Source organism: Asparagus officinalis, chromosome 9 (genome assembly GCF_001876935.1).
Source record: "Asparagus officinalis chromosome 9, Aspof.V1, whole genome shotgun sequence".
NCBI lineage: Eukaryota > Viridiplantae > Streptophyta > Magnoliopsida > Asparagales > Asparagaceae > Asparagus > Asparagus officinalis.
Window position 1 is genome coordinate 10,090,384 of NC_033802.1, and position 14,297 is coordinate 10,104,680.

At 37.4% G+C, this 14,297-nt stretch overlaps 1 protein-coding gene across 1 annotated transcript in view; it reads right to left on the minus strand.

Moving 5' to 3' along the window:
- Positions 10,535-14,297, minus strand: part of LOC109823181 (polyadenylate-binding protein-interacting protein 4-like) — a 35,213-nt gene continuing 31,450 nt past the window's right edge. Inside the window, exon 15 of the mRNA XM_020389466.1 lies at positions 10,535-11,078. Within this exon, the coding sequence (XP_020245055.1) occupies positions 11,049-11,078 (30 nt within the window). The 3' untranslated portion in view covers positions 10,535-11,048. The remainder of the gene's footprint in view (positions 11,079-14,297) is intronic.

Sequence of the window (14,297 nt, forward strand, 5' to 3'; positions counted from 1 at the left end):
GAACCTTTCATTGAAGAGTCTAAAATCATAGTGCATAAAATATCTCTCTACAGTATCAGTAACAACATGGCACTTGTGCAACCAATTAATACATGGGACAATATACCTCTAAATGCAGATTATGATCAGAGCCTTAAAAACAATGCAGATCAAGATAGAGTGACCTACGACACCTTCTGTGCCCAGAAAAACTAAACTCATTTATGTGAATGTAATGAACCCTTCATTTAAACAACCAAACCTCCCGCACAACGACACAATTCACACGCCGGGGTTGCTGAATGTACACACATGTCGCCCGCGGAGACCATACTCGCATGGGGGGTTCATCGCGGCCTGCAGCACGACACTTCCGGCGCAACTATACCATCGGCCACCAACATGCCACCCCTTCTTACAGCGATGAGTTTCATCAGAATAGCGCTTCTTTGAAAACATGCAGATGAAGCCTAGGGTGGGACAACAAAACTTCATGCTTCATTGGAAATAACTAAATTGCATTAGGCTGAATGTATATTAACCCTTCTTTAAAAATAACTATAACTCACAAGGTACAGAATAAACTTTTGTACTTCATAACTGTCATTGTGCAAGCACTCAAGTGAGCGAGTGGCAAATGACCCTTTAAAAACCGTGACTTTATATATAGAGCCTTTGAAGACATGCAGATCAAGAGTGAGACTGATTACACAACTTTGCTTCCATCGAAATGTGTTCTAAAGAGTGGGCATATAAGCCAGTTACTCCATGGTGTGTGAGGAGAGAGCGCGAGTTTACATAGGACAACACATACTTTATTTGATGAGAGAAGAGCATTTGACGAGTCTGTTGTGCAGCGGTATATATATAATGTAATTAATGAAGAGGCAGGCTGTGTATTAGCAACTTGAAAAAGTGCGAAATATAAGACCTATAGTCATTGACAATTGAGTTAATCACATGTGCAGTTGCACATGCACAAAATACTATACGATTATATTAAAAAAAACCACGTTAATAGTTGCTACAGTGAAAATGTAACCCCTCCCCTTCACCCCCCCAAAAAAAATAATACATTTGTCCCCTTCCCCCTGCAATCATTTGACCCTATGTATCATTAACACGTGATTCGAATCACATGTACAGTTGCACTGCACATAAATCTATACTATTATACTAAAAACAATTACGTGTCTATATGAAATGCATCCCCCCCCTCCGAACCCACCCCCCCCCCCCCCCCTCCAATTTGTCCCCTTCTGTCTGATCATTTTACATATGCCCTTCATGAAATCAAAAATTTAGAAAGACAAAAAAAATAAAAATGAATAAATATGTTTAAATCTCCAACCGCTTATAGATTAAAATGACCTTATACCCCTCCCCCTACCTTAACCCCAACCCCCCAATTTGATCCCCTTCTCTCTCCGACCATTTGACACTACACCTTATAAATCAGAAATTAAAAAATAAATTAAGAATTAACAAATATTTGTTAAATCTACTAAAGCTTATAGATTAACAAATGACCTTGATTACCCATGTAGTAATCACTAAGTTGCACTTATTAGTCCGTCATTATTTTTGCAGTGCCGAAACACCACGCCCCTTTTGTGTGCTCGGTACTATCGATTGTTTAGTCAAGTTAGTTTAGGTCATACTTATTTCAACACCTCCACACAAATGACCTTATATGACGGTTAGATCTTCATTTTTAACCCTTCTCTCTCATTAGGCTCCATTCTAGCTCTTTAGGAAAATGCAAACAACCTATTAGGGCTTCATTTGAATAGACAAGGTCCCCCCCCCCCTCGCGCCCGCCTTCCCCTCCCTCCCTCCTCTCTCCCCTCCTCAAGAATCGTAAAACAAAATTGCGCCAAAGCTAAACACAATAGATCTTTTATATTTAGTAACTCTCCCTCAATTTGCATGGTCTAATCTATGCTATCCAACAATGCAATTGCCTCACAGTGCCAACCTAAAAACAATGCTAACAATCAACGATAATAAAATATAATCTCTTATTATGTTATACTCATGTGTATTCTAAAATCCTACTCTTCTTAATCTTTTTTCCTCTCTCTCCACAAACCTCCTGTTCTTAGGATGTGGTGGCCCAACCCACTCCAAAAATTGGACCAAGCACTAATACTGGCCCCTATTTTAGCAAACGGTTTTAATTTGGACTAAGGGGAGGTGATAACCAAAACAAACACATTTAAAGCGACAATCTTCTGTCCTTCGAAAACTAGCATCGTCAATCCTGGCGCGCATGTTACCCAAACAGGTTTTCTTCCCAAAATGAGGTCAGCGTTTAAACCTGGCCCCCATTTGAGAGAGTTGCCCATACACACCCCAACCTACTCGTAAAGCGCAACCACTTTAGAACCTCCTCAACCTCTTCTCAACTCTCTAAATCCAAGCTCGCACAAGCAATTAGCTGTCACCCTCGTTTTCGCCATTCATGCTAATCTGCCGAGCCAAACTCTCAATTCTCGATTCAGGAGGTTTGCGTTCCTCCATGATGAAAAACTTAGAGAGAGCGGTCTAACTTCACATAAGGCATTAGGTATTTTAAAACAAGTGTAGTCTAAGGTAACTTGGGGTACATAGTGCTAATAGGTTCTCCGGGGGCCTTGGTTTGCTCGAACAGAAAAGTAACTGAGGGATGAATGCACTTAGTGATACTACAGGGGTCTTGTTTCGCAAATTAACCCTAAAGAATGAACTCATTCGGCGAGTTGCTAACGGACTTTTAAATGAATGTCTATGGGTACCGCTCTTTACTTCATAAATTTAAAACTATTTCAATTGATGATCTGCTTCCATGTCATGCTGATCTAAATATTCAAAATATCTAGAACAAATTCCATGAATTAAGTGCTTTAGCGCACATATTTTTTCAGTGTTCATTTTAGTATACTTATCGTAATAATCGCTTAATGTACAATCACTTGCATGTATGATAACTAGAACCCAATATGGCTATATTTTTTATTTGTATACAATCCAAAGTATGTAAATCAACAGAATTTTATATTGATATATGTAGTTTTTAGAGACACCTGTTTTAGCATTACAATCTAGAGTGCCACCTTATGAACATTTTGCCATGTGTGTGCGCCGCGCGAAAAACTGTGAATGACACTTTGATAGGCTAAAAAAAACTACGAAACGAAGTAACCTTTCAAAATTCTCATTTAGATTAACAAAAACACCCTAGCACATGGCCGACTAAAAAGTTCTTACTGTTGTCAGAATCAATACATTATATAGAATAAAACCCAAGTACAAAAACAGAACAAGAATACAATTGATTAATCCTGCCCATTGAAATCCAAAGCATAATATAAGCAAGTTACAAAGAATAAAAATAAAAACAGCACTGATCCCAGCAACGCTAAATTTGAGTAGTTCAACATTAGTACAAGAGAGCCCCGCGCCCTAGTAAGTACACAACATTATTCCCGAGTCTTCTCTATAGCCTACCCAATAAAACTTTTATAACATTCTCATTTCATTGTCAATTTATAAAAAAAAATTCTGGGTGAGCAACCACTAATCACATCTTCAAGATTCGAAGAAGAATCCAACAAGAACCCACGGCAAGAACATAGAGAGGCCAATCTTCCCATATCAAGTTGCGAGTGGTGCTTTTCTTTGGCCGATTCGCATCTTTATATGACTTGGACTAAAGGTCTCGTGTCTTCGAAATAGTTCAATTGCCATATAGATTACATCGCCATCTTCCAATCTCAGAAAACGCGCTGCATCGACCTGCTGATATGAAATTTCTTCCTTTGTATGTCCATCTGCCTGTACAATAATTGAAGTATGACACTGAAGATCTAAAAAGGTTTGACGTTACAAAACAGGGTAAGCAATGTGGATGATTCCCTGCTACTCATCATGTTTGCACTTATATCCCTTTAGTTTTATTTTTGCAGATAGAAAAAACCGGCAACCTTGAAACATATTGATTTTTAAGCTAAGTTGTGAACTGCAATTAGAAGCGAAATATCACATGAAAGATGCTATTTATTTAATTTTCAGTAAATATAGTCGAAGTCAAACTGTAATATAAACCTAAGGCCAAGTGTGCTGCTCGAAAATTCCCAATCATGTTCGCACATCACTTTCAGTCTCTAGTTTTTTTGCCCAAATGTATCCATATTGCCAAATCTACTGGAATCAACACTGCTCTCAAGTATGCATTCTTTAGAGGTCCCCCAGATTCCTATAAATACATCAATTCCAGCTACAACTTTCTAATCAAAACAGATAAGTTCATCCAACTTCACAGTAGCACCTCAATGTCAAATAATAAATAGCCAACGAATGCTCCTGATTATCATCTAATTTTCCCAGCTTGACCCATTACTAAAAACTTTAGATAGCAGTGCAGATAATGACAAGCATCCATTCGGTTGACATTTCGAGAATCCTTTGTGGATCTCAGTACCTATAAGGTCCATAACAAGATATATGTAATCATCAGTCTACTTGAATGCAGGGCAGCCATAAGTAATTTTTGCTACCTATTTAAAATGCAATATATTTAATTATGAAATAGAAAGCAAGTGCACTGGACTTTGAACCACAATATCTCTACTCTATCTCAGCCATCCCAATGCAGGCATATGAATTATCTTCCTTAATTTATCTTACATTACCATGTAACTTTTTGGTGATCCCAACAGTGTATGGAGGTATGATCGCTAGACTCCATTGTAATAATAACACAGCAGGATGCAATGATTGTCTGATATAACTTGTCGTATCTCTCTGGAAGATGAACTATAAGTAGGGATCCGTGGTAACCTATCTGGTAACAAGGTAAAGAACTCCAAAACTCCTGAAAGGAAAAACTTATGTTGGAACCCTTGATGAAGGGGAGAAATACTGCCTATATTTCATATCCTGGCTGCTTTGTTAGTCATCTATCCGCAAGTCAAATCAGGTGTATTTGATTTTTGCCTCTACCTTCAGACAACAGAAAATACCCAAAATGTATCAAATTTGTGCTTCATATTACATCATTAAGGGCCAGGTAAGAATAAAACTATGAAACATCTGCGCCACATTTTTATTGAACCGTAAAGAGTTGAAATAGAAGCTCGCGCTCGGTAAGTTTTTAACTGAATTTAATCAAGGTTAGGCTTCAGTTGTACCATGCACGACAAGCTTGAACAAGCCACTGTCAAGCCACGGAGACCTGACCACAAAATGCTTCGTCTTTCACAAGTCCAAAGGGGCAGTAAACAGCAAAGAAAGATTGCAAGTATATCACTCCAAGAAACTTGCACCACAAATCTTGAACATAATTCCAAGGTATCATTGTGCATCATCAGCACTATCAGAAATACATTTACCACCAAACCAAAAGATCAACATGTCTGAAAATAACAGGTCAGCCCCCTCCTCCCGAGACAGGCTGGAACTGTCTCACTAATTTGCTTCCATTGGGTATTTGCATGAGCTACCTTGTCTATAAAATCATTGGAGAGTACCCTTTTCACCCTCAAAATAGAGAAGGTTACGCCAGTAGCAGCATGGATCAAGACCTTTATACATTAAGTATCATGCAAACATTCATCCAGATAGTTCACTCAAAATTGCATCACTAGCAGTTAATCAGCGATCAGCACTATAACTTCACTCTTGAAATCGAAAACATAGATCAAGTGACTTGTGACAGACAAAAGGTCACAGTTTAGATTACAATAGGAAGCATTTTCTGGTTGATGGTTCGTTAATCATTCATTCTAAACAGGACTTTCTAAACTCGTGGAAGAAAGTAGAATGCAATCATCCTCGTTGTCTTTACTCACTGTGATCTGCTTAGTGACGTCAACAAGGAATTCTAAAGTAGAGACAAAAAGATAATATTCAAGAATCTGCTAGAGTACAACAAAGTCCTATGCTTCAGAGGAAGAAGTCCGAATGATATATTTACGCATGAATTAATAAAAATTAAACAATAAATGCAGAGAATAAACTTATATAAGCAGTATAATACAACTTGTTTAATATTTTGGTACGATACGGTCAGAGCCAAAAAAGAAAGAAAAAGAAACAGCAAGAAACCACAAGGTATTGATGCTGTATGGGTGAATTGAAATCTTACCCCCACGTTCATAGATACACTGTGCATAGGTGGCACCGCAGGTGAATTACCATAATAAAAGGAGCCTTCAGACATCGGCACTGAGAGCCTATCAAAAGAATAATAATAAAGAGATGTAAAAAGTAATTGACTACATTAACTGATCCCACCAAGTCAGAAATTCATGGTTAAACTAAGCCACACACAAGCATGCGCATTGCAAGACACGGCTGACTGTTCATGTTTTCTGCAAAGGGTAAAAGATGTATGTAACTTAGAAGCAAAATGTGGCTATATAACATAAATTATCTGACATTAGAGTCTGATTTCATAGTATCACTATTATATGGCACACATTGTACGACATACATACTTGTTCATAAGTTACATATCGTTTTTTATGTGCTGACACATGAAGACATATGTATGAAACTTATGAGATGTTCACTCCTTGTGTAAGCAATTTGTAAATTGCATGTAACATTCTCTCACACACAAGAGCATTAAATTCCTAGGCCATCACTAGCCTTATTCATGTGCCACTATCATAGTGCACGTTTAGGAAATTGTAGTGACTGGCTTTTTGATCTGCATGTTTTTAAACTCTACAGACAAAGATCATCTTTTGTTGAAGCTTCTTTAACCATGCCATCAAGTAGGTTGAAAAATAACAATCTCTCAACAATAAAATTAAAAATGATATTAAATGACCCATTGATTAGGAGTTCAAATCCACATAATTAAGGTTTGAATATGTGCTATCAGAATATAACAGATGGGCCAAAATTCATACTTGAATCCTAGTTTCAGGGATATATTCAGGATTAAGGCTAGTAAAATCGGGAGTGTCATATCGGACGTTTGGGTGAGCATATATAATATAATGTCCTAAAATATAATCTAGCGCCATTTAATGAAATATAAGATACTACTATGTAAATGACAATATGGCTTGGGATCACTTTTTTGTTTCTGTTTAGTGCGATGTGGGAATAAAATAGGATAGCTTGTTTTCTTTAGTGGATGCAGATTGGGTGGTGGTGGAAAAAAAGGGGCTTTTTGTCTCCAAAACCTGAACCAGTCACTTAGAAGTAAATTGTAGAAAATCGGGCGATTCTTTAGCACAAAAATTCGCCACTTTATCGGATTTACACTGCATTATATGGGGAAAATCGGACTAAAAATTGAATATGCAGTAATTTTTGGCAGAAATCGTATCGGCTAGGGCCAAACCCAAGTATATTAGCAAGTAAATCGGTAAATTCGCGCTGCCGATTATTAAACATTGCACATTGATTGCGTGCTTTACGTTGCTTTAAGGAGCAGATCAAGGGTAAATGTTTAATGAACCTTTTCATTGAAGAGCTAAAACTATAGGTCATAAAAATATTTCTACCATCAGTAACTGGTTCATTGTGCCAACCAACTTAATACATGGACAATGATACTCGTTAAATTCATTTGATTAATGATAGAGCCTTCAAAAAAAATGCAGATCAGATAAGGGGAGGTGGAGCTACGACACCTTCTGGTGGCCATGGAAATAACTAACTCTTAGGTGAATGAATGAAACCCTTCATTTAAATAACCAAACTCAAATAAAATTACGCTTTAATTAAACAGTCAGGTAACTGTTCATCGTGCCAAACACGTTAATACATTGGAAAATGACCTTTTAATGCATGATTTATTATAGCGCTTTGAAACATGCAGATGAAGCTAGGGGTGACAACAAAAGCTTTGTTTCCATGAAAGTAACTAAATGCATTAGGTGAATGTAATGCAACCCCTTCTTTTAAAATAACTAAACTCACAAGTCACAGGAATAAACTTTGTACTGTCGAGTAACTGTTCATTTGTGCAAGCACTCAATTACATGGGCCAAATTGGACCTTAAACGCGGTGATTTGATTATATTTAGCTATTGAAAACATGCAGATCAAGATAGGACTGGATTACAACACTTTGTTTCCATCAAAAATGTGTTCTAAAGAGTGGGGCATATAAGCCCAGTTACTCGCAGATGTGATTATGAAGCCAGTTTGACATAGACACACATACGTTATATTGATTGGAGAGAAGGAGCATGTTGGAATCTTTTTTTGCACGGTGGGAGAAAGGAATTTTGATGTAAATTAATGGAAGGAGGGAGGGTGGTGGTGATTAGCAAACTTGAAAATGGAAAGTAGTAAGGATATAGCATTGCAATTGGTGGAGTGAATTCACATGTGCCAGTTGCACATGCACAATGAATATATACGTTATATTAAAACCACGGTTAATGTTGCTACAGTGAAATGTAAACCCCTCGACCCCCCCAAAGCAACAATAATATTTTGTCCCCTTCCATGCCATCATTGACCCCCTATGTATCATGTGTAACACGTCGGATTGAATCACATGTACAGGTTGCCACCAATGCCACATAACAATCTATTCTGATTATACTAAAAACCAAGTTATTGTGCTATAGTGAAAATGGGCCCCCTCCCCCTTCTCGAGACCCCAGGCCCCTGGCCCCCTCCAATTGTTCCGCCTTCTGTCTGATCATTTGACATTATGCCCTATGAAATCAAAAATTTAGAAAGGACAAAAAAATAAAAATGACATAAATATTGTTTAAATCTCCTAAGCTTATAGATTAAAATGGACCTTATTACCCTCCCCCTCCTTAACCCAACCCCTCCATTTGTCCCGGCTTCTCTTCCGACCATTTTGACAGGTACACCCTTATGAATCAATAAAAAATAAAATTGAAAATTACAAATTATTTTTTTAAAAAAAATTCTACTAAGCTGTATAGATTAAAATGTGACCTTTGAAGTTACCATGTAGTATCACTAAGTTGGCACTTATTGTCCGTCATATATTTTTGGGTGCAAACACACCCCCTGGCGTACGCTATTATTGTTTAAGTCAAGTTAGTTTTTAGGTCATATTATTTCATAATACCTTAAAATGACCTTATTATGAGTTAGACTTATTTTTAACCCGTTCTCTCTCATTAGGACGTCTCATTCTAGCTCTTTTAGAAGAAGCTAATACAACCTATTAGGGTTCATTTGAATAGGACAAAGGTCCTCCCCTCGCCGCCCCTCTCCCTTTCCCTCCCTCTCTCCCGCTCCTCAAGAGTTAAACAAAATTGGCAAAGCAAACAACAATAGAGCTTTTTTATTATAGTTAACTCTCCCTCAAGTTTGCCCATGGTCTAATCTGATCGCTATCAAAATGAATTGCTCACAGCTGCAAGGCTAACAATGCTTAACAATCACGATAATTAAAATATAGATCTTTCTTATTATGTATGACTCATGTGGTTATCTAATATTTCCTACTCTTCTTTATCTTTTTCCTCTCCCCAAACAACTCCGTTCTTGGATTGTTGGTTGGCAACCACTCAAATGCGACAAGACGAATACTGGCAAGCAAACGGTTATTGGACTTAAGATGAGGTGATCCAAAACAAAAACATAAAGTGAAACTGCCTTCGATAAACCTAGGTCAATTCCTGGCCCGGTTTACCCAAACAGGTTTTCTTCCCAAAAGAGTCAGTAAACCTGGCCCCCATTTGAAAGAGTGCCCATACGACACCTCAACCTACTTAAAGCCAACCCACTGTTAACCTCCTCAACCTTCCCCTCTCTAAATTTCCGATCGCACAAGCCAATTACTTTCACCCTCTTTTTTCGCCATCGGTGCTAATTGCACCAAACTTCTCAATTCTCGATCAGGGAGGTTTGCGTGCCTCATGATGAAAATACATTAGAGAGAGGGGTCTAACTCCATAAGGGCATTTAGGTGGTAAAACAAGTGTAGTCTAAAGGTAACTTGGTATACATAGTGCTAGGTTCTCGGTTGTGTGCAACAAAAATACTGGAGGATTGGTAAGTGAACTTAGTGATACTACAGGGCTGGTTCGCAATTAACCCTAAAAGAATGAACTCATTGGAGTTGCCTAACGGACTTTTAAATGAATGTCTATGGTACCGCCTCTTTATTCATAAATTAAACTATTTCAATTGATGATCTGCTTCATTCATTGTGATCTAAATATCTCAAAATATCTATAAAACAAAATTCATGATGATTAAGTGCTTTAGCACATATTTTTCATTGTTCATTTAGTTATATTATCGTAAATCGTTAATGTAACAATCACTTGATGTATGATTAACTAGAACCCAATATGGCTTATTTTTTATTTGTATACAATCCAAAGTATGTAAATCAACATGAATTTGATATTATATAATGTAGTTTTTAGGAGACACTGTTTTAGATTACATCTAAGATGCCACCTTATGAACATTTTTGCCATGTGTGTGCGCGCGCGCAAAACTGTGAAATGACACTTTGATAGGTAAAAAAAACTACAAACGAAGTAACCTTTCAAAATTCTCATTAGATTAACAAAACAACCCTAGCACATGGGACTAAAAAGTCTTACTGTTGTCAGAATCAATACATATATAGAATAAACCCAAGTCAAAAACAGAACAAGAATACAATTTGATTATCCTGCCCATTGAAATCAAACATAATATAAGCAAAGTTACAAAAGAATAAAAATAAAAACAGACTGGATGCCCAGCAAGCTAAATTTGATAGTTCAACATTAGTACAAGAGAGCCCCGGCCTATGTAAGTACACAACATTTTCTCGAGTCTTCTCTAATAGCTACCCAATAAACTTTATAACATTCTCATTTCATTTCCAATTTATAAAAAAAAAATTCTGGGTGAGCAACCACTAATCACATCTTCGAAGTATTCAGAAGAAGAATCCAACAAGAACCCAGGCAGAACATAGAGAGGCCAATCTTCCATATCAAGTTGAGGTGGGTGTTTCTTTGGCCGTCTGCATCTTTATATGATGGACTAAAGGTCTCGTGTCTTCGAAATAGTTCAATTGCCATATGAATACATCGCCATCTTCCATCTCAGAAACGGCTGCATCGATCGCGCTAGAAATTTCTTCCTTTGTATGGCATCTCCTGTACAATAATTGAAGTATGACATGAAGATCTAAAAGGTTTGACGTTACAAACAAGGGTAAAATGTGGATAGATTCCCTGTACTATCATTGTTTGCACTTGATATCCCTTTAGTTTTATTTTTGCAGATAGACCCCTGAGTGATTTTATTTAATTACTCTTTGAACCTCAGGGATCTGTTTATTGAAAGTAGTTTTCTTCCTTTAAGTGTAAAAGAGTAAAAAAAATTCACTCAGGGGATTTACTGTAACAATAAAACTATAGACGGCCAGTAATTTCAAAAAAAGCGATATACAAGATGTCTGTCCGAATTAAGCTTATAAAGGCTTGCGGTGAGGAAGATACAACGAAAGACTACCAATGTTACGGAACAGTACTATAAATAGTTCAGTCTAATGTGCCAGGTAAATTGGGGTAGGAAAATGGAAGAAGTTGACAAAGATGCAATTCTAAAGCATTCTAAGAGGAGGTGCAGGCTTTAGCCGAACATAACAATGATACCGTGTTAGACTGAAAATTTGCAGCCTTATGATGTGTCCATAGGACAAAAACATTATTCATCTGAGCTTTGCTTAAACAAAAAGGACCTAATCACAAAGTTGATCACATCACTGACTATAGAACTTTCCAAGTGCACGGACACCTAAACAATATAAAATCCAAAATCCGTACGTTATTAATATACATTGTAACAAGTTTAATTATGCACCCACATCCATATCATAGGTTTTTTCACATTATGAATGACCGCAACTCGCTGTGTCTATGCAACATAGGTTATGCCTAATTAAGCTTCTTCAGCATATTTTGGGCTATGATCCTATTCTCTCCTCCAATCTGAAAAATACACAATCCGCTGGCACTACAAAATTTTCTAGTTCTATGAAAAGAATTCAAGCTATTTATTTATTTATTGTCCTCTTATGGATGACTGGAAGCTTGGGAATTCATCTAGGTACACAAATGCCTTACCAGAGATAGGTACTCCAGCCTTTCCAAGTTTCATATCTGGTCTAAGTTTCCCCAATATTCTGAACATACACTAGTATTAAAGATATTCTTAAAACATTCACAGACCAACACTTAAATCTGTATTGCTGAAGACATGCCTTGTAGTCAAAACAATAGCCCCATTATCACATATACCATCTACACTCCTTTTCTACAATCCATTCGTAAACTGGAATGAATCTGAAGGGTGTCTTGGCACACATTTAAATTACACCATCATAAGGTCTCCTTGCAATCTAGCCTTCTAATATTTAAGGAAGTCCCCCTGTAGACATTTTCTCAGACTAAAATTTTGGCGCCAATATCAAGAATTTATGTCAATGTTAAAAGCTGGACATAAAATTTTGCCAATCTTTAATAGAACTATGTGCCAATAGTCTACTCCGTAGTGATGGGAGAAGGCTTAGATGATGCTTGTGTTGGCAATGCTAACAATGAAAATAAGCACGCACTTTGCCTTCTACACTTCGGCAAATGACCTAGATGAGAATAAAGACTCTCCATAGTTCAATGTTATCGAAAACACATCAACCAATCCATCTCCACCATAAGCAGACTGAAGCCCTATATTTGAGACCTTCTAGATGTGTCCAATTTAATTTTTACTAACCCTATAATTAAGTCATTTAGTTATGGCTTAACTAAACTAAAAAGTAAGGAATAACAAATGGATGGTTGAAAACTGAGTTAATTACGAGGGAATATAGTGCTGACTTTGGAGAAAGTGTCCAAGGTAGAACAAAACTTAGTGCCATTACACAGAAACTTGAAGAGTATGCCCTCAATACTCCTTGAACATAACAAACATTGGAAGATACAGAATTTTTGCAATAGTGAACTCTTTTACAAAGATGAACTTTAAGCACCGTTAAATTCTTACACTTACTCTTCAAATGTTTTAGCATCATGGGGACATTGTGTCCCACGAAAGCAACCTTGAAACCAATAGAACAGCTTAAAGATAGCAACTAAAAACTAGCAGCAGTTTGTGTACTTATCATATAGTGATAAGGATTCTAAAGCTTAATAGTCTGGTGCCAATAGAACAGCTTAAAGATAGCAACTAGAAACTACCAGCAGTTTTGCATACTTATCATATAGCGGTGAGGAGTCTAAAGCTTAATATGTAGAAATGGCGTCAAAATCCATGAGGGAACAAGCAGGAAGTTTCACGGTCGACCGCACATGATGCTGCGGTCGACCGCAACGTGCACAGCACTGTAGCATGGCTCTAGATTTTTGACGGTCAACTGCACATGGTTCTGCGGTCGACCGCGACCGAACCCAGAAGTTGGGAAACTCTCTGGAGTTTTTGCGGTCGACCGCGATATGTGCTCTCCGGTCGACCACGATGCGGGTTTGGGTCAGGTTTAGTTTTCCAGACCCGTTTCATTGTGAGCTTGTATATAACCCTAACCACGAATTTTAGGGTTATGTAAGGAGGGTTTTGAGCTGCCAAAAGATGTTGTTGTTGCATCCATTGTGGGAGACTTTGAGAGAGATCTAGAGAGCATATTTTGTGAGTTTTGGCAAGATTTGTAACCCTATTTGTATTCTCTTGATTTCTAATAGTATAAACTCCCCCCTCCTTGCCCCGTGGACATAGGCAACTTGCCGAACAACGTAAATTTGTGTTCTTGCTGTGATTGGTGGTTTGCTTGTGTTATTGTGATCTATTTTGGTTCTTGTGTGTGCGATTTATTGGCATTAGAAGGCTTCCGCAGCGCACAACATAATAGACCGGTGTATATTCATGGACAACATAGAGCACACTTTAATAAAAACTTTCTGCACCATGAATGTACGCTATGAATTCACAGATAACTATCATTTTCAAGTGTGACTAATATCAGAAAATAAGAAAAGACAACTACAGAGAATTCTTCCTTATTTCATGAACATGACATTCCCAACAGGAAACGGCCATCAATTTTGATCAGCTTAAAATCAAAATCACACCTCCAGATTCACATATTTAATTTAGGTGCCTCCTGCAATCAACACTTTTTTCAAACAATTCCATATCCGGTCAATCTTTTTAACAGCATTCGTATATCCATTTCCAAGTTCTTAAAAGTTCAGAAACTTCACACTAGCTACAAAATTTTTCTATATAGAAATTGATCTCAAACAATGGCAGCTATCCACAATAAATGAATTTCTAACCAAGCTTACCTCAAATAAAGCAAGGAGCATGTCGTACGTGGA